This window comes from Lagopus leucura, unplaced genomic scaffold (genome assembly GCF_019238085.1).
Source record: "Lagopus leucura isolate 7727_CA_CO unplaced genomic scaffold, USGS_WTPT01 Super-Scaffold_100016, whole genome shotgun sequence".
Taxonomy (NCBI): domain Eukaryota; kingdom Metazoa; phylum Chordata; class Aves; order Galliformes; family Phasianidae; genus Lagopus; species Lagopus leucura.
The window spans coordinates 9,945,696-9,971,080 of NW_024962270.1; the positions used below are offsets into that span (position 1 = coordinate 9,945,696).

General features: G+C 42.4%; 1 protein-coding gene across 2 annotated transcripts in view; it reads left to right on the forward strand.

The window, feature by feature from the left end:
• Positions 1–24,338, forward strand: part of LOC122183032 (vascular endothelial growth factor receptor kdr-like) — a 119,721-nt gene extending 95,383 nt beyond the window's left edge. For both annotated transcript variants that reach the window (XM_042876764.1, XM_042876765.1), the window contains exons 22-30: positions 184–281; positions 1,132–1,254; positions 1,362–1,473; positions 6,207–6,306; positions 6,877–6,982; positions 8,656–8,780; positions 9,023–9,101; positions 11,312–11,406; positions 19,192–24,338. In XM_042876764.1, coding sequence (XP_042732698.1) covers positions 184–281; positions 1,132–1,254; positions 1,362–1,473; positions 6,207–6,306; positions 6,877–6,982; positions 8,656–8,780; positions 9,023–9,101; positions 11,312–11,406; positions 19,192–19,402 — 1,049 coding nt within the window. In that variant the 3' untranslated portion in view covers positions 19,403–24,338. The remainder of the gene's footprint in view (positions 1–183; positions 282–1,131; positions 1,255–1,361; positions 1,474–6,206; positions 6,307–6,876; positions 6,983–8,655; positions 8,781–9,022; positions 9,102–11,311; positions 11,407–19,191) is intronic.
• The last annotated feature ends 1,047 nt before the right edge of the window (positions 24,339–25,385 follow it).

Genomic DNA, 25,385 nt, shown 5'->3' on the forward strand with positions numbered 1-25,385 from the left:
GCTCTAGGTCAGTGATTCCCAAGCTAGAACTGTGACTTTGGTGAAGTAATAGCATTTTAGACAGCTTGTGAACCTAACATCCTCAGATGCAGTACTGGGATCATCAGTGTGGCAGCAACACCAGTGCCCAAAAGCTCTGGGACTGCTGCTCTAGTGTTCTGCTCTGTCTGTGATCTCTCCTAGATGCTGAAGATCTGTACAAGCGGCCACTGACTTTGGAGGACCTGATTTGTTACAGCTTCCAAGTGGCAAAAGGGATGGAATTTCTTGCCTCCAGAAAAGTGAGTTCATTCAAACATCATGGGTATCTGACATGAAGAAACCCAAATAGCTTGAGCCTGTGTAATCTGTTATTTGATTTTGTAGTAGTGCTGGAGATCACCTTAGCTCTAGTGGTTAAGCAGTGAGTAGCACTGAAGGAGCTCTGAAGGAACATCTGTCCTGTTCTGGGCTAGGAAGGTGTGACTACAGACTGTGAGGCCATTCACAGAACTGACTCAAACAGATGCAGAAAGTTTATGGGGAAGGGTTCTGGTGTGGCCAGAAAAGTGCTGCTGAATAAGGGGGAGGGACTACACAGCTGTTTGTTTAGCATGTCAGTTATGATGGAGACTATCAGCAAAGCTAGCACATCTTTTGATAGGAAAAGAAAGTACATTTGTAACTGTGGAAAGACTTCGTTTTTATATGTATTACACATACCAAAGTGTGAACAAAATTGAGAGCTTGGACTTAGCACAAAGCTACATGGGTACACACACAGAAATTACATGAGCAGCAATTGCCTATGTGAAATGACCCTGTTCTCACACATGCTCATAGGACTGCATTTGCAAGTGCAGCTCCTGCTGCTTTTTGATCTCTCCCGAATTTGCCAAACAATAATTAACTGGAAAATTGCACTCCCTTAGTCTCATCATTACTATGAACATCTTTTCATACAGAAAAAACCTGAAGATGAACTGCAATACTTAGTTTGTTCCTCAAGTTATTTTCTCCCTCTCTTTAACTTCTCACAACAAAAACACCTTTATCTGTCCATCTCCAAAGGAGGTCTCATGCTTTCAGCCCTAGCCGTGACCCGCTGTCCAGGCAGACCCCCTGATGTTGCTTCTCTTCATTCCCTCCCAGTGCATCCATCGGGACTTGGCAGCAAGGAACATCCTTCTTTCTGAGAACAATGTGGTGAAGATCTGTGACTTTGGGCTAGCCAGGGACATTTACAAAGACCCTGACTATGTTCGGAAAGGAGATGTAAGTGGAAAAAACCTAAAATGCTACTCTCAGACCTTTATTCTCCTAGGACTTTGCAGATTGTTAACAGCAGTTCTGGCAATGTGTTGTGTCTTTTGCCTTTGTAGGCAAGACTTCCACTCAAATGGATGGCTCCAGAAGCAATTTTTGATAAGATTTACACAACACAGAGTGATGTATGGTCTTTTGGAGTTCTGCTATGGGAAATATTTTCTCTAGGTAAGAATGTTTTTTTTCCTCCCAGCTGATGATTCTATGGTTACTATGAGGAACTTCTGACAAAAGATAATAATGTGATGTCATGTTTCTGTTTCAGTTAGTACAATTGTACAGTGTATCTGGTGTAAAATAAAGTCAACAAAAACTCCATCTGGCGAAGTGCATGAAAGCAGCGCATACAGGGGAGCAGGGGCAGGAACCAAACAAAATCTAAAATCCTGGACTTGACATCTGTAATAACTGTAACCAACAGAGCACAGAGATAACACAAGCCTCAAATACTCAAGAATGAAATATTTCTTTGAGAGCACTGAGGAACTTTCCCCATCAAACTGTATTTTCCCTTAAGCTCTCTGCGTTAGGAAACCACACAGCCCAGAGGTTGCAGAGGATTGCACTGCTGCTGACACAGTGGTCTGATGTTGCTCGTGGCAGACCAGGAAACCAGGAGGAGTTTGCCCACATTGCATTTTATCTCAGTCTATTATCTTTCCCACAAAAACTAAGATTTTAAGTAAGAAAAATGAACTGGCAACAGCTGCCAGCAGGTTGACGTGAGAACCAGTGCTAGGCTCTGCTTAAATCATTTTGGCAGCAAGCAGGTAGAATGCATACATTTCTGCCCATATCATTTGCAAGCCACAAAATTTTTGAAGGGATAGCAATACTGTTCTTTATATAGATTTAATCTTCTGATGCTGTTAGAAGTTTCAGCTTCACTGAGACCTGGTTACTGTCCAGCAGATAAAGCCCAGAAATGTAGACAAGCGGTCTTACAGGGAGTTGGATTTTGCTGCTCTCAAATTCTCTTTACAGAGTAGCGAGTCTTGTTTTCCTGAGGGAATTTAGGAATGTCAGCTCTGCCTTCTTAATCAGCATTTGCAGACAAAAGAAAACAAGCAGAATTGTCAACTTAAGCTTCTGAATTTGAAAGCAAACTGTAATATCCTACTATCTTTGGTCCATGGATCAGTTGCAATCAATGATTAGGCTGAAGATGCCAAGTCCAGATCTGGATGCAAAGTCCAGAGGTGTTTGTAACTCAAAATTTATTCAGGGTTGTTTGCAAAGAACACAACCTGATTTCAGTCAAAATCTTTGATTTGGACTTTTCTCTATTTTATATCACCTTGCAAAAGGAAGTTCACACTCAGGTGGTTAAAGCAAGTGGCAGGTGTTGCTTTCCCCCAGCCTAGCTCTTTTTATTTACAGCTTTGTTACTCTGGTGTAACACTTCCAGGGCTCTGTAACAGGATGATGCTGTGTGTGAAACACCACAGAAAGATGAAACTCCAGAAGCGCTGGCAATGCCCCAGTTTTAACCTGGTTTGAGGGTTGCAGGAGATGCATCAGCATCAGCACACAGAGGCACACACAGGGGGTGGTCTCTCCATTGTGCATCTCCAAGGAACCAAGTGGACTGCACACTGCTGAATGGCAAAGACAGCATTTTACAGGTGTCAACTTTGGGTCATTTGGCCTTCAATATCAGACTAATAGAAATCACAGTTTTTTCACTGAAATTCATTTAACTACTTGGGGAAAAAAAAAAAAAAAAAGAAAAAAAAAGCACATATATCTGCTTTCTTTTCATCTTAGATAGCCTGTTTGCTTAATGAATGTGCTTAGTTGGGACAACAGAGTGTCCTGTTCTGAATGTAAGGAGATCTACCAGCTGCTTCCAAGGGCTGCCATTCGTAGAGCTGCTGCCTCCCTGTGACGTGGATCCAAACTGCTTTCCTCAGTCCATGGCACAGACTCAAAACCAAGTCATTTTCTCTTAAGAGGGTTTTCATTCAGATCATCCAAGCATGCCTGTGGTTTGGCACCACTCACATCTGCAGCTCACACGATAAATATTTAATTAAGGATTTGTGTCACTGATTGAACTCTCTTACATAAAAGTTTTACAGATATTTGAGAGCCAGGGAAAGGAAAGTTATTTGTCATTGCTACAGGGCATGCTTTAGCTCCCACTTACAACTGCTGCTTTTTACAGGGTCCCACAGACTTAGCACCCTTGAAAAAAATACAGCTTCTGACTAGCAAAATGCAGAGTTGGTTTGGACGTGGGTCCTGCCAGGGTCAGCAGCTGAATGACGCATGATAGGCTTCCTCTTGACAGGCTGGCAGACTGGGTCTGTTTTGGTGGCATGCAGGGAAATCAGAACTGGAAAGACCGTGTATTTTAATCTGGGGCTGGGTTTGCATTGAGCTCTGCATTATGTAAATGGAGTCAGCACACCTCACTCAGGTTGAGCCAGCGATTCCTAATAGATCCTGAAGGCATTTACAGAATGGCAATGTCCCTTGGAATTTAAATGTGCACTGTTCAAAAGGTAATCAAATGTAATTATGTAAACAAGTAGGGCCTGGTTGTATAACATCAGCATCTTATTATCCTACTAAAATAAAACCAAGATCAAAAGAGTGCTACTATATCAAATGCATGCCACTTCTTTGAGCATTTTGAAACAGATTTCCCCCAAGGAAAACGTAATGTTTAGACCTTACACCATACGCCTCAGCCTACATTTCTCCTAAGCTGTCTCAGCATCCCACATCCAAGTTCTGTGGTAGTCTAGATGAAGTATAATGGTAGTGGAAAGGGAGATTTCCCTACTTTTGAGATCTGGACTGCCTTCAGCTAGTAGGAGTCCAGCAGTGGTCAAAATATAAACTAACAAAACATTTTGCAGTCATAATTCAAGGCAGTTTACCATTGCATTCCCTGTACTTGGTCTCACCAAAATAGTGCAGTTGCTTTGATCAGTGATGTAATCATGAATAGGTAACTCAAATTGACTGACTTACTTGATTTACTGAAGGAACTGGGGCTGTTCAGGCTGGGGAAGAGGAGGCTGAGGGGAGACCTTATTGCTCTCTTCCAATAACTGAAAGGTGATTGTAGTGAGAGTGAAGTTGGTCTCTTCTCACTGGTGACAGGACGAGGAGAAATGGCCTCAAGTTGTGCCAGGGTAAGTTTAGGTTGGATATCAGGAAACACTTCTTTACAGAAAGGGTTGTTAAGCACTGGAATAGGCTGCCCAGGGAGGTGGCTGAGTCACCATCCCTGAATGTGTTTAAAATCCATTTGGATGTGGTGCTCAGGGACATCATTTAGCGGAGGGTTGTTAGGGTAGTATGGTTTGGTTGCAGTTGGACTTGATGATCTTTAAGATCTTTCCCAATGTGAGCTACTCTATGATTCTATGACAGATCAGATGGAATTCTCCATCCTTCCTCACTCAGTTCCACTGCCTTGTGTTCAAGGTCTCAGTCCCAGTCGACCTATATAAAGACAAGCTATGGATAGGTCAGGAGATGTACAAGTGGCAGTTTAGTAGGTTGGACAACCGTCAGTGCTTCCAGACCCTATACCTATCCATGCCATTTTCTTAGTTTAACTGTGGATAAACTGTGCCATAATGCCTATCTGTCCGCTTAATTGGAGAGATTATGAGAGCTGATGGAAGCTTGTTTAGAGATCTTTGACCAATGAGTGATGCCATGTGAGCTGAACATTACATTAGCAAGTTATTATGATCATAATGACAGAACAAAGACAAAATTAGGAAGGAAAATCAAGATGCAAAGCAGAAATAGCTTTAGGGAACACTGTTGACGCTGTGATCTGATACTTGCACATCAAGGAATGTTCTGTGCCTCCAAATTTTGAATGCCATCAGAGCCTATTTGCTGTGTTGAGCTGCCCTCTTATGGAGTGCCCTGGACTTCGATCCCTGCATAGTGGCAGATTGAGTGATCAGGTTCACAGAATAGAATAATTCTAGGAATAGTCACATTCTGGCATGCTCTTCTCTGCTTTCCTCCAAAAGATTTCTGCTCTGCTTGTGGTACCTCCAAGAGCAAAGCACTTGGTGATGTTTCCAAACTAGGGGAGAAATTACAGGAAATAAATACATAGGAATGCTGTAGACAGTAAATGATATACAGATTCCTTGAGGGCTGGATGCAGATCCAGATTGTATTCAATCCTCTTTGCTAAGAGTTGATTAAAGTTTCTTCCAAATTCACCATCCTGCCTGTAAGATGCCAAAATGAGAAAGACAAGGGCTGAACTACAGGTAGAGCTTTTGCTGAGAAGAAAGGGAAGAAAACATTACAGATCTTTCAGGTTTGTCTCCAATAGGTTAAGTAATTTTTCAAACTTCAGTACAGACATCTCTTGAATTTTACCTATGTGGTTCAGATTACTCAGATGCCAGGGTACTTCCACAAATTATATGTCTGCTCCTCCTATTTGTGGTGCATTGTAAAGTGTAGGTGTTATAAAACAATGATCACAAGTTCTGATAAGCCCTTTTTCTCTAATTGGTTGCAGAGAACAGTACATTCAATTAATGCATTTTCCTCTGAAGATAAATGAAATCAGTCTCCCTAGAAAACCATACATAACTGCATGAACTAGAAATCCCTTACCAAGAGGTCATCTGAAATCTCAAACTAAAAACGTTTATTTCTCTTCTGTCATGTTTTACCTTGGAGTGATCCACCCTATATTACAGATTCAGGGCAGACTGTGTGACTGAAACCTCTAAAAAGAAGGAGTGAGTCTGTAATGGGTCACCAACTGAAACATTTAGACAGTGGTTACAACCCCTTCTTTGCTCCAGCCTCTTTCACTACAAGACTCCAGACGATCTCATTTCTCAGCGGATGCCACCAACTCGTGTTTCATTCACTGAGCACCCCCTTACATTTCCCACCAGGTGCCTCTCCATACCCCGGAGTGCAGATAGACGAGGACTTCTGCCGACGGCTCAAGGAAGGAACCCGGATGAGGTCACCAGAATATTCTACTCCAGAAGTGTAAGAGCTCCTGGCTTTGTATTGAGAAATGCTGCACGTCATTTAAGTATCACAAAGGAGATTATAATAAGTCTGGAGGAGGAAGGAGACCTTCTCAGATGATGGCTGTATTTTGCATTTTGTTTTCAGTAAACATCGTAGTTGAGCATATGTTGGATCTCCTGATAACAGATGAATGCTAGTGAAAGGCCAAGTCAGCTCAACCTCTGCCAACAAGAAGATGAACAGATCTCCCTAAGTTTGTTGTAGTTCGTGAATGTAAACTCAGAAAACTGTTGTGTGCTGGCATCCATAGCTATGACTTATTTCAGCAACATCAGTAGGGCCTGTCAGTCAAATCAGTCTAAAGCTAGGTGAGAATGAAAAGCCCACAGGCTTTTTTGAAACAACAGATAGATTAAAAAATGTTCCATGTGGAACTGGAGTAGAATTTCAGCACATGGAGATTTGAGCACATCTTAATCCCAAACTACCCGAGTGAGGACCAAAACATTCAGTAGCAGAAAAAAAGCAGTTTGGATACAAAGATTGTGTCATTCTATTTTTTCAATACCTGTGGTTTTTATCTAGCTACCAAACAATGCTGGACTGCTGGCATGGAGTGCCCACAGAGAGACCCACCTTCACTGAGCTTGTAGAGCGCTTAGGAGACCTTCTTCAGGCCAATGTACAGCAGGTACAGCAACACAAATATTTCTGCAGTGAACATGGACCTATACAAATGTGTGTGCGTGCGGATGTGGATGTGCCTGTTCACAAGTAAAGGCTGTGCTAAGCAGCAATATTAGATTTGATTTCATAACAAAGCTCACAAGGAAAATGGCTGCTGAAATGGGTAAAGAAAATGTTAATGATTCAAAAGGGGTTGTATTTCAAAACTAGGAGTTCATCCATATCTAATAAGAGAAACTTGCAGTACATTAATTTAAATATTGGCTCATTTGCCCCTTAGAGGAACACTGGTGCTTTACCTCACAAACAATTTTAATTAGATTTCAATATAGTAAATTGCTAGTTGGGCTGAACTGTCTCTCTCAAATTCTGAGCTTATGTTCATCAGCGCTCTTAGGAGCTTTAAAAGGATACAGTGTGAATCTCAGAAAGTCAATTACATAATTATTAGTTTCATAATAGTTAACCACTTTCCTTCCTCAGTGAAATCAACCTGATCCACTACGTAATTGTCAATTTACAACTCTCCTCCAGCTCTTTCCTGTTTGTAAATAAATTTAGTGAGGCCAAGTTGAAGAGGGCCCAGTTTGCAATATGAAGAGCTTGTGAGCTTTGTGCTGAAAGTGAAGTAAATTAGGGAGATATAAAATCATGATAAGGGAATAGGGCACTAAAATGGTTCAAAAGCAAAGGAAAATTTGGACAAATAGTTTTAGGGCTTGGCAATTTCTGATGATTTCTGCAGTGATGTAAATGACAATGCGGACCTTATTAATATGTGAACTGAATTCCATTAAACTTGTGGCACCAATTTCTTGTAAGAACGAGGAATAAAATCCTTCCAGGCTTTTTGAAGGACTGCCTCTTCCTAAGCTGCAACTCCTTAAGCTGATAATATGCAAAAAGTCTCCAAGTAGGCAATATTACTTAACTGTATTATTTAACCAATTCCAAATTCTGTTAAATTGTATCAGCCATAAGGACTTTGTGACTTCCTGCTGCTTCCTCGCTCCTCTAAAATTCTTAACTTTGGATTTTTGTGTCCCTAATACTGGCCCCTTGAAATTCCCAGCACAATGACAGTGCAGGGTATTGCTTTGAGGAAGGGTAAATCAGTGAAATTCCATTCCCTTTCACCGGGGCAGAACAGACAAGCATCTGGAATGCAGCAGTGATCACAAGGAAATTGCAGCAAACTCACCAAGGGCACTGCTGTGAAAGGCAGCAGAGCCAGCTGCTGGCTGCACACCCACTGACCCCTCTGTGCGCCTGGCTCTGCCATGCCATGTGTGAGGGATGTCTACAACAGCTGTGAGTGCAGTGAGAACTGGTGGGGCAATAGCTCGGACAGGTGCCTGGAAGAGAAAACAGACCAAACTGCTGATGACCACTGGGAAGTTAGAGAGTTTTCAATCTTTTTATGTCATAGATTATGCAGTGAATAATTTTCCTCATACAAAGCCCTCCACACAGTAAGTGTTGTATAAAGCTGCACATTCTAACTTCTGTGTGTTATGATGAACATTAAAGAGTGCTCTGCAGAAATATACAACTAAATTAAAAAATAGTCCTTTCCCATTGTGAAGCCCTGTATAATATGGTAACTTTTAACATCTGAGATGGAGTGTAAAACAGCATTTACCAGCTTTGTGTTCTCTTATGCTAATTATTTTATAGGATGGTAAAGACTATATCCCACTGAACATTACCTTGTGTCCTGATGGAGAGCCTAACTCCAAAACTTGCCCAGTGGAGGAAAATTTGAACAACTGTGTTAATCGCTGGAGTGCAGTGGAAACTGGGTAAGAAAAATACATGTCTGAGCACGGGTGTGAAGGAGAGGGAGATCTGATGTAGCTGGGTTGTTCTCACAGTGTGGCAGTTCTAAGTGAGTTGGACAAAAATATTTGTCAGAGCGTTGTTTGTTAGTTACAGGAGATGGCAAAGAAAGACTGGGATGGGAATGGAGCTGTGTCAGGGCTACTAGCTGAGCTACCAGCACCTGCCTGGGCCTCATGTCGCCCTTCAACTTCCTATCTTCCAGCAGCGGCAGCAAAAGGCGCCCTCTGAGTGTGAAGACGTTTGATGAAGTTTCAGTGGGAAAGGAGAAGGTGATGCATGAGGTGAGCGGGGTGACTGTGTCCTTCTCCACGAGGAACACTGACTGCTTGGCACCAACACCAAACGGTTATCAGAGTGTTTGAAATCTCTGTGGTCAGAAAAAAGGTTTTAAATGGAGAGGAATATTTGGCCCAAGCATCTCACACACAGGGCTGTGTGACAGCAGAGGAACCTGCACTTACTTTGACAAATAATTTGAAGAGAAGCTCCTGTGTGAGTAGACTGATGTTGGTCAGGCTGCAGAGCTTTATGTTACAGCCAGACAGGAGCATATCTCAATATTGGTTTGGTTTTTTCCCCGCAAGAAAATGGCAGCTTACTGAAACTGAGCCTTTGAAGAAAATGTCCCCAGGGGATTCTGGCTGGCTGAACCAGGCAACAGCTGGATGGTGAGGGGGTCAGTTCAGGAGGAACCTGACCAAGATTCAAATACTGGCTTTCCTTGATTCAAAGGGCTTTACCTTGCAAGTTCCCCGATCTAGGTGGGCATTTTTATTGATAGCTTAGTGGTTCTGCATGTGGGAGGGTGTTGAAAGGTTTCATTTTCACTCCAGTGGAAAACAAAGGCTTGTTTTGTTGCAGAATTTGTTGCTTGGCTTGTTGGCTTCCCCTGAAATTAAGGTTCTGGGATGGAGGTTTTTTCTATTTTTTTACTTTCTTATTTAAACAAAGAAAACAAAACAAAACTCATAAATTTACTCAGGTAATAATCGGCTGCAGCGCATCCCACTTGCCTCAGTGACAGATCCTGTGCACTGAAGAGAGACGTTTGTAATGCATGTTTGAAGCAAGTAGAAAGAAGAAGTTGGGTAGAAATGGAAGAAGGCATGCACCTTCAGGAGCAGGAAGAGAAAAGAAGAATGTGAGCAGCTACCTGCTGCTGGGGACAGCCCAGCACCCCCAGTTAGTGCTCCCTTGGGAGCACAGAGTTGATGCTCATTATTCCCTAGCATTCTGCTGAATGTAATTTCTGTGCCTTTATCAGTGCCTCTTCAGGGATTAGGGGCTTAGAATTTCCTCTGGTTCCTGCACCTCCTTCTGACAGATAAAGATTTGTTCCTTAGAATCATGTGGAGACATTCAGTAGATAGAGCTGGTGTCAGTAAGAGATTTTTGCTGCCAGCACAAGTGTTACTTTCCTAAATGTTCTTTCTTCATGGCATTTTAAAGCAACTCCTTACAAGGAGGGAGAAAAGTTTTTTTTAAAAAAAAAGGGTAATACACTAACAGATTGGAAGTGAATGTGAGATATCATTGCGAATCTTCTGAAGAAAATTATGGTATGGTCTACTTTTGGACTAAGTAAATGCACTTGGATTACTACAATTATCTTAAATACCAAGGCATTAATGCTGATTAGGTCATTATTTGAAAAAGTTGCCCAGGAACTCTAAATCTCTACCACACCTTCCTGCCATTCTGTTGATTTTATGTAGTATCTTGGTAAGATTATTTTTTTTTACAATTTCTCTGTAAGAAAATTGAAAAGGAACACTGAGATAAATTATTTCTAGAGCATGTTATTTTAAGGGGAAATAATAAAGATAAAAGACAGAGAGAAATCCAGGCTAAATAGCTGCATAATCAGGACCAGCTGGCTGAAAACTGATAATAGTGGCCCTGATAAGAGAAAATTCAGAAGAATGGACTTAATTTCCTATACCAACTGGACATATCTCTGTGTTAAGCATGTCACTAGATAGCACGCAACTGGAAGTTTTGATGCAAACATGTGCCTTGCAGGTTGATGGCTGCTGTCCAGCTCTCCCTGACAATGCCTGTGATCTTACAAATACGCAGAGAAGCTGGTAGCTCCTACAATAGTTCGAGCACACAAAAATCACCATATAACACTGCAGTATCACATCTACAGGTGGTCACCTTCCTGTTAGTACCTCCCTGATAACCACGTGGACAGGAAGCTCCAACCTCTGCAGGCCACAATGAAGGAGAAATTGGATTCTCCTGCCCTTGTTCTGTCTGCTTTGTAACTGGAGACGATTTTATGAGGTGAAGTTCTGGGCCAAAAGCTGTATCGTCACAAAATGAAAGAGCTAGAATTTGCTGTTTCTACTCCTTGTCTTTCCTTCTCCACTGACTTCAGTTCTGGTTTAGCTTGATTTCCCCACACTCTCCCCTGGGTATACAACTTCTAATTTCAGAGTCCTCCATGTTGACACTCTGCTGATGTTCTCCTCTTTTTGCTCTCCAGGAGTCAGACAGCGGGATGGTGTTGACATCAGATGAGATTAAAAGTCCAAAGAGGCTGGAAATCCGCTCGTGGCCTTACGGGATCATGGCACTCGCGTGAGTACTTCTGATGCATTTCTTTTGAAGCCAGTGTTCCATTCAGAAAAATGCTTCCAAAATTTATAGTTTTGTTTCTGGTTTCAAAAGGAAAATTTTTACACTTCATAAACAAGCTAGAAGGAGAAGCAACTCTGGATTTCAGTACTGTAACAGAAAGGTCATGGTTAACGTGTTTTAAGATCAAGAAAACTATGATATAAACTGTTTCCAGAAAGAAGTTGAACATAAAAGACACTTCTGGGTCTCTGGAAGGGATACAGCATTGTTGTATTGTTACTACAGGAAGGTTAATTAACGTGAAAAAAGTTGATTCTTGTGATAAAAATGAAAACCCATTTCATCAGCTTTGAACACATGATGTCTCATCAACCAACCGAACTCCTTTTGCCAAAGTAAGCCAAGTTGCTTTGCAATTCTGAGTCACATTCAAAAAACAGCAGAGCACTCTCTAGTGAAGCTGGTTGCTCTTGTTCATGCTCTAAGTCTGCTAGGACAGAATATTCTGCTCATGACAGATGATAAGAGCAAAATAGCTTAAGACATACACCTCTACTTTGGCTTTTTTCCTGACTCCTTCGTAGTGGTAGAACAAAGTTTGGAAAATGTGAATGATTAATCCAGAGAATAACGTTTATTATTATTCCGGTAACAGAGCTCTATGTAATTTTAGATGCACAGGGCTGGCACCTTTGCAATTGGTGGGATGTGGGAAAGATGAAGAAGGAATGTTTAGTGAAGGATAGTTTAAGCACTACAGATTTTTGTAAGGTGCACTTACCAGTGCTGGGAGTTCTTCATTTGCTGTTTCACAGCTGTCATGACAGTCCTCCAGAGAAGACTTTAATCCTACCATCTACATAATCCTATGAATTGCATTTTTGTTGTTTAGTTTACAAGTAGAAGCTGTGCCAGTATTTGCTGTATGTTATCCATTCATGGTACAGTCCATCAGAGAAGAACAAAAGCAGATGATTTCTTAGCTAGCAGTTCTTTCTGTTTCTGTAAGAGTCATGCAGAGGCAGGAAGCAAACCTAGCAGTGAAACTGGTCTGCATTTTTACCTCTGTTAAAATGAATAATGGCAATAATAACCCATGTACTGATTCAGATGCCAACATGTAGAATTTCAGAGACAAGTTACTCAAAATATTGTTAAAAAACAATTCCAGAGCAAAGTATTCCATACTACTCAGTTAATTAAGCTAATTGCAGTTTAATTGAACAGCCTAGAGTTTCCTCTGAAATCCGTTGATTAGATTTTTGTTGGTTTCCTCTGCATTAAACTCAAAGATTTTTCCCATCAGAGCAATTTCTTGTTTTGCGTTGAGTCACAGTTTGTCACATTAAAGAGAGACAACAGATGTAAAAAAGGCTATCACAATTCCTGTATAGTATGGGGGAGTTGACATGAAAGTGCACAGTGAGAATATAAAAGTATTTCAAAGGAGGTATAACTCTGAAGAAGCTTGCCTTGTCTTTTCAGACCTTAAAACTATATATTCTTATATGAATGCTTGATGGCAAGAAACAAGCAGAGAGTAGAAAAGGGGGAAGGTTGCCTAACTAAAGGTAAAGAGCCGTGCAGCATTAGCAGGGAGCATTCAGATGCTGCAGAACATGAGTATGCCCTTAGGAGCCTGCTGCTCAGCAGCACTGTGCAGCACTCACACAGCTGGCACAGGACTAGCAGAGGTTGGGATTAGGGTTCACGTATCTGTCCTACGCACACGCTGAGGGGATTTCTGCACAGTGCAGTGCATTGCTATGGAAACCAAATGGCACCAGCTCTAAAAAAGAAGCTGCTCAAATGTCAGGAACTGTATTGCCACACTACTTTACCTGCTGTGATTCACCTCTCTGCTGCATGATGTCATGCTGACGCACACAACACACACAGCCTCCCCGGTAAAATCTGACTGGGAGATGTCAGCCACCTCTGACTGCACTTCCCCTACTGCTTTTCCACCCTTGGATATGAGGGAACTGGGGAAAAGCAAGGTTCTCTCTTCCCCTTCTAAGCTTTCTGCTGAGAGCTCAACATCCAGCCAGATGCAGAAACACAGAAATCCCCTAAAAGTCTGTTTTCTCAAGATTTTCAGGAAATCCCTCTGAGCTGCTGTCAGGTGAATGGGAAGATGTTTTTCCTTGGCCAGTCCTTTCACTGAGTGTTTGAGGTCCAGCTATTTTGCCAGCTTTTTTTTTTTTTTTTAACCTTGCAGAATGCCATTGGCACAACAAACTTTTTTACGTAGTTGCAGAGCATCTCAACATCCTCTCATTTGAGACATGACACTCCTTGCCCCCCTCTGCTGCTAACTTGGAAAAAAAAGCCTCAAAAACATGTGGAACAGTCTTCAAATATCTGAGAAAGGTCAGAAAGGGATTCTGGTTTAACAAGGGAAATAAAGTCACCCTTGTTAATTGTGTGTCTCCCTCTCAAAAACAGTTACCCTGGCTCCTTTTCAAACAGTCATAATGCCATGTCTGGCACTGGCCAGGGTCCACGAGGCTCAGCTGACACTGAGCACTGATGTTGCACTCAGGGCCCATTGCTGAGGGCTCTGCCTTTGTCAGAGCCCAAGTGGACCTAAGGCAGGTCACCAAGATAGGAACAAAATGTTGCTGTGCAGGTGCATCAGGCATTTATGTCCAGATGCAAGGTGTTCAACAGCAATGCAGCCGAGCTGATATTTTCTGATGTAACAGAAAAATGAGGCATGGAAATACTTCTACTCCACAGCAGAACTTAGTTTCAGCAGATTTTTCACCTATGATGAGCACACTGAAACAGCAGATGTAGTATCACACTATATGCTTGTAGTGGCAGGGACTTCAGTTTGGTTCTAACTGCAGTGCTTTTCATCTCACCACCTTCTGAGTGCTGGAGCTAAAGTCAAAGGCTGGGTGGTTTGAATTTCAGAGAGGTGACCAGCCTTGTGAGGGGGCATACACTCAGAGAGTGGGTGATTTTTCCTGTTAGAACTTTATTCTAGCTGTGCTTTGTGGTTAGAAATGCTTCAAAACAATGAATTCTTGATTTTAATCCCTTGAGCTTTCCTTGCCAGCAGCTACTGATTGCAGTGATACAGCCAGAGGAATCCCAGGAGTAAATTCTGTTGAGGGTGTCTTAAAGCGAACAGCAAACAGACAGCAAACAGCTATTAGAGGAAGAAATAACCCTTTCATTTCTTTCCACGCAGAAAAAATAAAGCAAATTAATCTCTAGTACCCTGTGCCTCATCAGACACCTATGAAAGCTGTTATAGGACCATGAAGCTCCCACATCTCATTATGAGATGCAGCCAGGAGACAAACTGCTCTGCTTGGCAGTGCCCAGCACACCTCTCAGCTTTCCCAAAGCACAGCGTCCAAACAAGCCCAGGATTTCCACATGATGCAAGAGTCTGTTTCTCCTACGGAGGGCAAGATACTTGGGCACTTGCAAAGCAATAAGAGCAGCTGGGGATAAGTGCTGTCCTTGTGCTGTAGACCTCAGGGACACACGATTTTCTCACAGCACCTCCCTCCGTGCTCCTCTTCAAGTCACTGACCCTGAGATTTGAGCTGTTAGAAACTGCTGCCCTCTGATACAGACACAAACAGCCCCACTGATGATTTGCCAGCTTCTTGGCAACTGCAGTACGTTTCTAACTCTGACCAAGAAGCCTGGTTCTTACAGAAAGGTGAAAATTTTTCATCAGTTCTCTCTGGCCTTCTCATTATTACAGCATTACCCTCTGTGGTATTTTCCAAACAACTTTGACACCTCTCTAGAAAACTTTAAAAAAATATTGTGGAAGGTTACTTAATACTCAGGCTAAGTTTTTCTTCACCCGGTTTCATTCCTGGACTTTTCAAACTTCATCGATAGCAGAAAATGTGACATAGCACAGTTAAAATGGGTACTGAAAAGATCTCACTACCCGCACCACCGCACCACACTAAAAAGCACTTGTTCAGGTTGTGTCTCAGCCACAGGATTTGCTGACAGCACTGGAGCCTCACACAGCCCCTTCATGTGCACAACTGGCACCAAGGCTCGTGGTACAAACACTCACAGACATAGCAGGCTTCCAGTTAGTGGCACTGGGAGCATGAATCCACATTAGCACCAAGTCTATCCTAGTTTTGGTTTTAAATCTGACAAACAGCACTAGCTCCAGGCTCAGTGTAGAAACACATCCCAAAGTGTTGCAGGATTTTCTGGTTGCTATGAATGTCATTTGTTGCTACCCATTTGCATTCTTCTCATCTTTCACTACTGGTTCCTCCAGGGCTTTCATAGTGTTTGTACTTCTTCCATAAACCTCCCTAATTTGCAGGTGTCTTTCTGAAAGAGAGGAGTCAAGTGCTGTGCCCTGCAGTCTCAGTGCTGCCAATGAAATAAGGCTGAAGCCAGCTCACTGCATCTGCAGTGTGTTTCCCCAACCAGTGCTGCATACAAGTGTGCCTATTATGAAAGAGAGTCCTTTTGGTTACAAAATCAGTTTAAGGATAGGAAATGGTAGCGTTCAGGTCAGATTTTTAGATTTTCATCTTTCCCTGTGCCCTGCCACAAACAGTACATGTTCTGGGAAGGACAGAAAAGTTTTCAAGTTGGTCTTCATGTAAAATGTGATCAGCCTGGATCAGTGGGCAGATGTGTTTCACTGATGTCATACCTCATCCTCACTGTTTTTCACCGACTGTCACAGTGTTGGTGCATCTCATCCTCACCATGTTTCACTGAGCATCATAGTGTTCACATTCCTCATCCTCACACTGTGCTGGGGGGGGAACACTGACAGCTGCACGGAGCTGGATGGCACAGCCACAGTGCTGAGCAGGTTTACCCAAACTGAATGTCTCCTTTGTCACTGCCTGTGCTGCAGTTTTCCAAAGTTAGGCAAAATCAGCCTAAGGAGATACCTTTGGGGCAGCGTAATACCAACCCAGCAGGACTGAGTCAAATAATGGCTAGTTTCTAATGAAATTATTTAATTGCATATCCACTACTAACTTTTGTAGCTATTGTGTGATTAATCTAATGACTTCTATCAGAAAATATTTATCTGTGGGCTCAGGGAGAATTGTGCTACCTTATCCAGGACAGTACATCTGGCTCAGGGCACAGAGGGGTTTTTGCTCCCTGAGGCAGAGCACTGAGCGCTGCCAGGGGCAATGCGTAGCTGCACTGACTGATGTGCTGTGGCAGTTCACATGCAAAAAATGAGATTTCAAGGAGAGACAGAAAAGGGAAGCTGCAGTCTGGTTTGCCAATATACAGTCCAAGCATGTGTACATTTCTCCGTGTCTGAGCACGAACAGAGCAGATTGGAGTGACAGTAAGCATAGAACAGAAAAGGGAAAAATGCAAGACTCTTGCATAGCTTCAATTTAGAAAATGCATTTAGAAAGAAAGGATAGTTTCTAAAGTTAATTGCATTTTGCTCTGCAATCACATGGCTAATGACAAAATTTGCTTCCAACCTCGCCCATCAGCCTTCTGCACTCCTTGAGATATCCCTTGGCCTCAGGGGCAGAAACCCAACAGGAACACTTGTTGGAAGGCTACATGGTTCTAAAAGTTTCCCACTGTGTAGCCAAACTAACCCCTAACGTTTCTGTTCTGCAACACCCTGAACTACACAGACTGGGGCCAAGTTACACAGGTACTTCCAAGCTTTGCCTTGTCTCCAACAACAGCTTTAATACCTGGCAAATGAGAAGCCAGAAATGTAGACTGTGAAATCAGAGCATGGCATGTTTCTGTTGAAGCTCTCAGGGTTACTATTTATTTTAGAATTTGGTTTCAGACCCCTGTGTAAGTCTAAGTGCATAGTAACATTGGCTTTAATCTATAAACTGTGTCTTTGCACTTAAGAAGTCATAGGACCCAGATTTATTCTGGATGTGCAGGAGGTGGTGGGCTGGCTCTTACCACTCTGATGTCTGTGTTCAGCTCCTCAAGACCCAACTAGGGACACGAACATTCTGTGTGAAGCCAGCACTGCATGCTAACATCAGGCCAGCCACAAAGCAGCCAGTCTCCCATTGCAGCCGGCTGAGACTGCAGCAATCTGCTCTGCTTGAGTCTGGCTGCAAGCCTATTATTCCTAGCCTCGTGCACTGGGATGCACACAGCATCACCTGCTGCACAGTTCTCTAAGAGAGACCTACAGGGGTGGATAATTTACAGATGGACAGGCTCTTACATGTGACTGTGGATATATTTCATAAAGTAGTATTCTACTCTACCAATGCACTGCGCCCATGACCTTTCCAGAATTAGCAACATTTTAAATGGAGGCATTGGCTCTAATTCTGTCACTCAGACTGAGAGTATTTGCAGCTGGTAGGAAAACCAAAGCACTTGCTAAGTTCCAGATTCAGAGGCAAGGTAATACAAGTCCTGGAGTCACAGTGGCATCACCTGGCAGGTCTGAGCACAGCTGCATGCTGCAATTCTGTCCTGCCCAGAACCAGCTGCTCCTAGGATTGCAGCACTCTGTGTTGCACCTGCACAATACAACAGCTCCTGATCTACTGCTTCCACTCCTCATTGTACCTGCCCCTGGTCTTCAATTTCTGTATCTGTCTCTTTGCTATTGCTTTATGTTCGGTGGAGCAGGAAATGGTTTCACTTTCTTTGAGAAACATTCAACACCCCCAATCTCTGATCACCTGCTGGGGACTGCAGTCACTGAAGCAGTACAGATAAAATAAATGTAATGAGTAACACAATCATGTGATGGCTGTTGACTGTTTTGGTTTGATTTCGTGTGATTATGAAGTAGCATTACTCTCCTTTAAACAAATCTGTAATATACGCTGAAAGTGCTTGAGCACTGCCTAGTTCTGAGTCTTCCCAGGCAACTCACAAATCAATCTGAGCCAAGATGTGCAATGTCACAACCAGTCTGTGAGTGACTTACCCTAGAGAGGTGCATGGTAATGGTGTGTAAGCAAAGTGAAGAGGTTCAAAAGCCATTCTCAGGTTGGGATTCTTACCAGAGCCATTCCTAAATTATCCAACTCTCTTCCAAGAATTCCTCAAATGGAAGAAACCAGGTTTACCAAAATAATTTTTAAGGCAGTCTACAACACAAGTACCTTTTTTTCCACAATGCTTGCTGTTCCTCAGGGTCACCTTGTGATACAAATTCTCCCTTGAGTTCTTCCACTTTGGACACTGAGGTTGCTCTGGTGATTTAAGCTGCTTCTCTGGAACTCTGCACCTGGATCACCTGTAATAGGAGGAGATAGCAGAAAATGAGACTTTTGATAGAACTGGTTACAGGCCAGCAGCTGTCACACTGAGCATCACTACCACTTGCTAGTGTGCAGCTCAGGAATTTTACTGGGCTGGAGAACATCAAAGAGATCTTGCCCTACAGTGCTTTTAGTATCATTTAAAATTGGAGTCTGATATGATTATTCATCATTTCATCCTTTATTACAGTTAAAGAAAAGTCATAGTCATAGTCTTCAGTTCTGATTTCAGAAAAGTCAAATATCATAAAGACAGTATTACTGCATGTACAGGACAGGTGCATTTATAACTAAGACATATAGAGTGCACTGAAACACATAAGGCTAACCAGAGAGAGCACTGGGACTCCCAGCTTTACTCCTGAATCTGCTTACAATGCACCTAGTTCTTAAAAAAAACCCAACAACTTACATAGTGCTGCAGTGTTAAATTGAAATGCTTTATATATGTAAATGTCTATAAATAATTTTAACCATGAGTAACACAGATAAAACCCATGGATCCATATATCATACTGCTTGTTCTCAACAGGCGGCGAGCTGTTAGCAGGAGCAAAGAGTCCATCTTATCTGACCATGAACGTGAAGCTGTCAAATACCAGCCCGCACTGCAGGTTGAAGAGGACACCATGGACTTCCCACTGGAAGACTCTGTGCTCCTTCCTATGGATCCAAGCCTGGAGTGCCACAGCCCCCCTCCGGATTACAACTCTGTTGTGCACTGCTCTGCACCCCCAGTGTAACCAGCCCAGCCTGGTGCAGGGCCTTTGGTGCTTCGTTTGGCCACGATGGATTCCATAAAAAGGCTGTGTGCCAACCAAGGGGGAACCCCGCAGCACACTGGTTCTTATGTTTCATCTGGCACATCTCTGATGTGAGCAGAAAATCTTTAAGAGCATCCCTTCTCTATCTTTAAAGGCCTATTGCAAAATATGTGGCAAATTAGAACGCTGTCTATAAGAATTGTTAATAGGAGCTGTAACCCAGAACTGCTCCCATCCTTCCTCCCTTAGCAGGGATTGTTTATTAACCATATTTTACTCCGTAAGTCACCAAGAGTCACCCCTCACGATAGCTGTGACAGTACTGATCCCACTGGTCCTGCACCCATTTTAGGGGTTGCTTGGTGTGAGGCTGGAAGGTATCAGCTGATAATTAGAGCCATAAACTCTAATGTTTTGTGTTTGAAAAGAATCCAAAAATTAAAACATTTCTCTTAACTTGGGAACTCACCTTCAGTAAATGTTTCTGGAATATTTTGAAATCCAAAATATGTTTATTACAATTTGTGATCTAACAATTTCCACTGCCAAGAGGATCCACTCCCCAAACGACACAACAGAGAAGCAGCCAGCATCCATTTATGTATATACATATGTATATATACATATATACATATATATATACATACAGTGTTGTTAAATGTGATGCCCTGTTTTCCCTCCTTGTTCAAACAGCAACTTCTTTAACATTATGCAATAGGGAGCCATGATGGAGATGCATCTGTAGTGACTGCAAGGCATCAGCACTGCATTAAGTAAGAACCTTCAGCTCATGCAGGCGGTGTTTCCCAGCACACGTGCACATCTGTGTGAATGTGCATGAAATACTCATCCACAATATGAGAGTGACACATGAACGCATAAATAACCTTGAGGCATCAGCAGTGTAGCAGCATTTCTCTGTTTCCTTTCTGGCCACAGATTATTTAAAATTGGGGAAAAAAAGCTCTTCCTTTGAATTCTATGGCAGATGCCCAACAGTTTGATCTTGGGAATACCAGCCCATTCTCAGCTGTGAGCATATGTAAAACACACTTGTCTCCAGCTGCTTGCCAAGGTAAATACTGCTACGATCTGCCATGCCTTCTGTATCTAAACCATCCACGAGTGCTGCAAAGATTTTCAGAATCCACTCGTGCCGGTCTGAATGGGTCACAAATTCTCACATCTGAGCAATTCAAAGCGTGTTGTCCTTTGGCAAAAGCGGTGTGCAGCAGGGACTGCTGGCCTACAGGTGTGCACACCAGCTCCCACGCACACCCCAACCATCCTCACAGCAACCTCAGAATCAAGCAACTAATCTTTGTCATTTAATGTGCTGGGAAAATCCAGTGCTGACATTAGAAATCTAGGAAGGGGTAAAGGGAGTTTTCAGATAGAAAAAGCAAAGATAAAAAAGATGTAGGTTGACAGCCAAGCCTATAACTTCCTAAGTTATAAACCCAGACCTGGACATAACTTTGTGCAGTTTATTCCAAGGTCTGCATAACCCGTGCCTTTTCTTTTTTAGAATTGATACTCTAATTAGACTTCTTTAGAGAAAGAAATCAACTACAAACTAAAATGATTACAAATTAATTCTTTCTAAAACATCCAACACTTGGCAAACAATTATTTTACCTTGGCGAAGACAGCCTAACCGCCCTTGCAGCAATGAAGACAATATTCTGGAAGACTGGTTACAGTTGGTTGCATTGAACTAAACAGAAAAAGCCTCAGGTATGATCAAAGGGGAGAAATCCCCAAAGCCCATGCCATCCTAACTGTGAATGCTAAAGCATCTGGTGGAAGGGCTCTTGGGAACCATGTCTTGTTCTCCTCAGCCTCAGATTTGAGCTGTTTAAGAAATCACCTGCAGGAGCCCATGGGCCGTTGCTCATAGTGAGCCTGGCAAATAACTGTGGTCTGTAGTTGCTTTATGGCCATTTTTGCACTTCTTTGTATGTTAGTGTCTATGTATGAGGTAAAGTTGGTCAAGTTACGGAATACTGGGAAATAATTCATCTGATGGGTCACAGAAAACTCACCGGATCAGTTTTTCATGAAATAGGAAATTATCTATAGCTCTGATCAAATAACAGATCACTTACTTGGAAAATAATTTATTCAGGTGGCAGAAAGAAAAAGAAAGGTGCCTATGGTTTGTCTGGCTCTGCTGTTACTGGCATCAATCAGCATGAGGTGGTTTGTTGTTGTGCCTTGTTGTGTAGCAGAAGAAAATGACAATGTTTAAAAAGCTCTGCTTATAAACTTTGAAATAAGCACACATAGGAAAAACAAAAAAAGTGCAACTCTGCTCTCAGTTTTAAAAAAGATTGGGAAATGCTGCTGTTTGAAGTGCCTTCTTCCAAGAGAGCCGAGCACACTGCCTTTCCTCCTTAGCAGGGATGAAATGTTTATTTTAAGTTGAAGGTTTTTCCCTCTATGGTAACTGTAAGAAGCAAAAATATTACCTAAAAGTATTACTGAACATATGTGTTTTCTATTTTATTTACTAATATTTTGTCTTTTTCTCTCCTCCCTTAATTTAATTATTGTTCTTTTCTTACAATGATGTATATAGTTTACCCAGTAGGAACAAATGTAGTGATTCATTTATATGGTAATATTTGTATTTTAGTCAAAAGATGCGCAGACATAGCAGAGTTAAGGATCTCCACAGAGCATTTCACTGACACTTGCAGGTTGCAGCACCCACTGGTGCCAGCTCACGGCGGCGCTCTGCTGGCCCTCGTGTCCCAGCTCTCGCTTGCTTTCCACATCAGTCAGTTTCAGTAAGGAAGCAGGGACCTCCATGATTCCAGCAGATGTATCTCATTCCTGAAAGTGTCACTTTGCAGCTCAAGGCAAAGGGGAGGGATTTCCACTGCTTCTGTTTGAACTGCAGGCTGGTGTATCAGTTAGAGCATCAGAAGGAGCCAAGTTGTCTAAGTGAGGTGATGTTTCATAGTTTTTCAGATGTCTCAGGGATTCTTATTCAGCTCTTGTTCGCCACCTGCCTTTTCTAATCTCAGTGAACTCAGTGGGATGGAGTATTGAGAAGTACCTTTGTTTTCCTTAAAGGAGCCCACTGTCCTGTTTTTCTTTCTGTAACTCTGCAGAATTGGGGCAGAGGAGCTTAGAGCTCACAACAAATGTGTTGTCTCCTCCCAGCACCCTCCAGCCATACAGTCTGCCAAAAAGTGCCTTCCCCTGTGCACTGTCAGCAGCCAGGTGGGCTTGGCAGCCTGGGCCCCTACTTCCTCCTTGCTCTCCTTGTTGTCTGTGTGCTGGTATTTACCCATCGCAGCTTATGCTTTCCTCTTTTGAGTAAAGTCAGATATAGAGCCCATCTCACTGTGGTAATTTGTGCATCCTCCGTTCTTGCAGAGGCTGAACTAGACACACTGAAGTAAGCTTTTTTCCCACATTAAAAATGTTTCCAATATAGGCACAGGAAACTGGTTTACTCTGATGTGCCTGGAAGCATCTCTGTATCCTTCCCTGAATGAGAGAAGCTTTTTCACTCTTCTAATTTTTTAATTTTTGGTGTCTGTAGTGAGATGAAGTTTGGTGTCTATCTACGTGAGCCTCACCTTCCTCTTAGTGCTTTCTCAATTTGATTTCTCTTTGGTTCTTACAAATTAACCTCATTAGAAGGGATGCCAGGGTGCTGGGCCCACACCATCTGCACAGGATATCAAGAAAGGCCAGATAAAAACGTAAAGTCTTTCTGAATAACAAGCTCAAACAAAAACACTGACACTTAAACCCCCTGAATGCTAATGATGCAGACATTCACAGCTGCCTGCAGACATAGCTGCTCTGCTTAGACATTTCACTAACATGCTCAACTCTCCAGGCATCCAGCCTGCCATCTACCTAGTGCAACCTGGAGTAGCCAGGCACTTCTTTCCTTGCATTTATGCATTGTATACTGTAAAAATGCTTATCAATGTTAGCTTGTTACCGGCCAGTAAGCAGCTTATGACTTTGCTTCCCAATGACCCTTCATGTTGAGCACTGGCTCTGCCTTGCCATGCACCATCCTGCTTCACAAATTCCATCTGGCTCAATTCCAGAAAGGGTGTTTGGGACCAATGGTCTCTAGCTGCCACTAGCACCAAATTGGTACCACCAGGACTCAGCAGCAAATAGGAAATAGCTGTACAACAAAGTGAGGCATTATCGTGTGTTCCTGAAAGCAGGAATTGGCCAGGATCACACCTTGGATCTATTTTTTTCTTTTGATAAAGTGAATGGAAAATACAGAAGGTAGCAATGTTTCTTTTGTCCCGTCCTATAGATACTAATGGCCAAGACCTGTGATCCATTTTCCTGGTTTTGTGCTGTGACACATAAAAGAAAAAAGGCAGAAAGAATTTTGGTTAAGTACCAACATAGGTAGTAAAATTCAGGGAGGACTTCTGGATTTGATCCTATCAAGAGTTGGTCACTGTATAGGACATAAAGGTTCAGCACAAGCACTGACTTTGTCCTGTGATGCATGTGTTGGTTTCATACTTTGTTAACACAGACCGGTTCACTTGGACCCCAAGCAAATGCAGTGCCCTAAGGGCATTGGTTGCAGGAAGACCTGTGTGGTGCACAGTGAGCAGTGTTCTGTTGTCCTGCTTGGCAATGCTGTGCCACGAGAGCCAGCGCATACTGCTCCAGTCATTCCTTCTTGGATCTTGAGCTGTCAAAGCAGCTAGTGAAAACTGGGGAAGCCCAGTAACTGAGGACTCAGAGAAAGTAAACTAAGTGCCATGTAATACTCAAAACACCAAGGAATGTATGTCTGCCCTGTTCCTGTCTGTCTGCAGAATGTATGCACTGAAAACAACGCTTTCATATGTAGTCAAAAAATGTACTGTATCTATTAACCAAAAAAATAAAAAGATTCTATATTTATACAGCCCAAGGCTCCTTTGTGTCATCTCTTGGCTTGAAAAGTGTTGTCCTTGAAGCAGAATATAAATAAATAATGCAACAGTTTCAGGGATTTTTACAAGGCATAGATCTCATTAATTTCTACAGAAGGTTCAACAGTTAGGACATAAACCTGCCACGCTGTCATTGCCTGGAGGTATCTAGCTGCTACGTTTGTTTAAAAAAGTCAGGGATCTGGGAAATGGCTGGCCCAGTTTGTTGGAGAATCTACAGATCTAGCTGCTGCCAAAAACAGCCCATGAAAGACAGACATTGCTGTCTTGTTAAAAAAATCAACAGGACTACTGAGACAGAATCGGAGTTAATGCTTTCTGAATGAGATCCAGCTTCTCTAAAACATGGAAGCATGTAAATATATGAAGATAATTTGCAGAGGATGGTGGCATTTGGACTCTGCTGAGCTTCAAAATTTTAGAAGCAGTGCTTCATTTAATTTACCACAATTACGTATTTCCCTGTGCACAGGGAAATCTCACTTGAGTGAACTCTGCACTGCTAAAATACAGAATATCCCATGCTCATATTATCCCCAAAATAGTTGACTGCAGCAAGCATGCCATGCCACTTTCTTTACCGCTGGCTACCTTACCGCCTTACCGTGGCTGATCTTCGTGAAACACTACTTCCCATCCCTCCTTCCATTATGGTGGCACAGCAGACAACGAGTTGCAGAAGAAATAGGACATCTTAGCGGCTTTTTACGGACTGGCAAATACTAGCATCTACTTATGTCTTAAAATAAATACCATTATCAGTAAGGAAGCGTTAGCATTCAGAGCCAATCTTCCATTAGCACAGTCTCACCAGTTATTGGTCTGTGTGTTTCACTGTCACATTAAATACCATGAAGCACTCAAGTCTCTTCAAACATTTTAAAGTTTCTCTTTGCTCACTGTTCCAAACAGTCCTAGAAATAAGTGTTAAATTATACACGTCATTTGAAATACAGCAATCTCCTTTCATCCACATAATGAGCAAGAACATTCTTCTCTGTAAACTATGAAATGTTTCA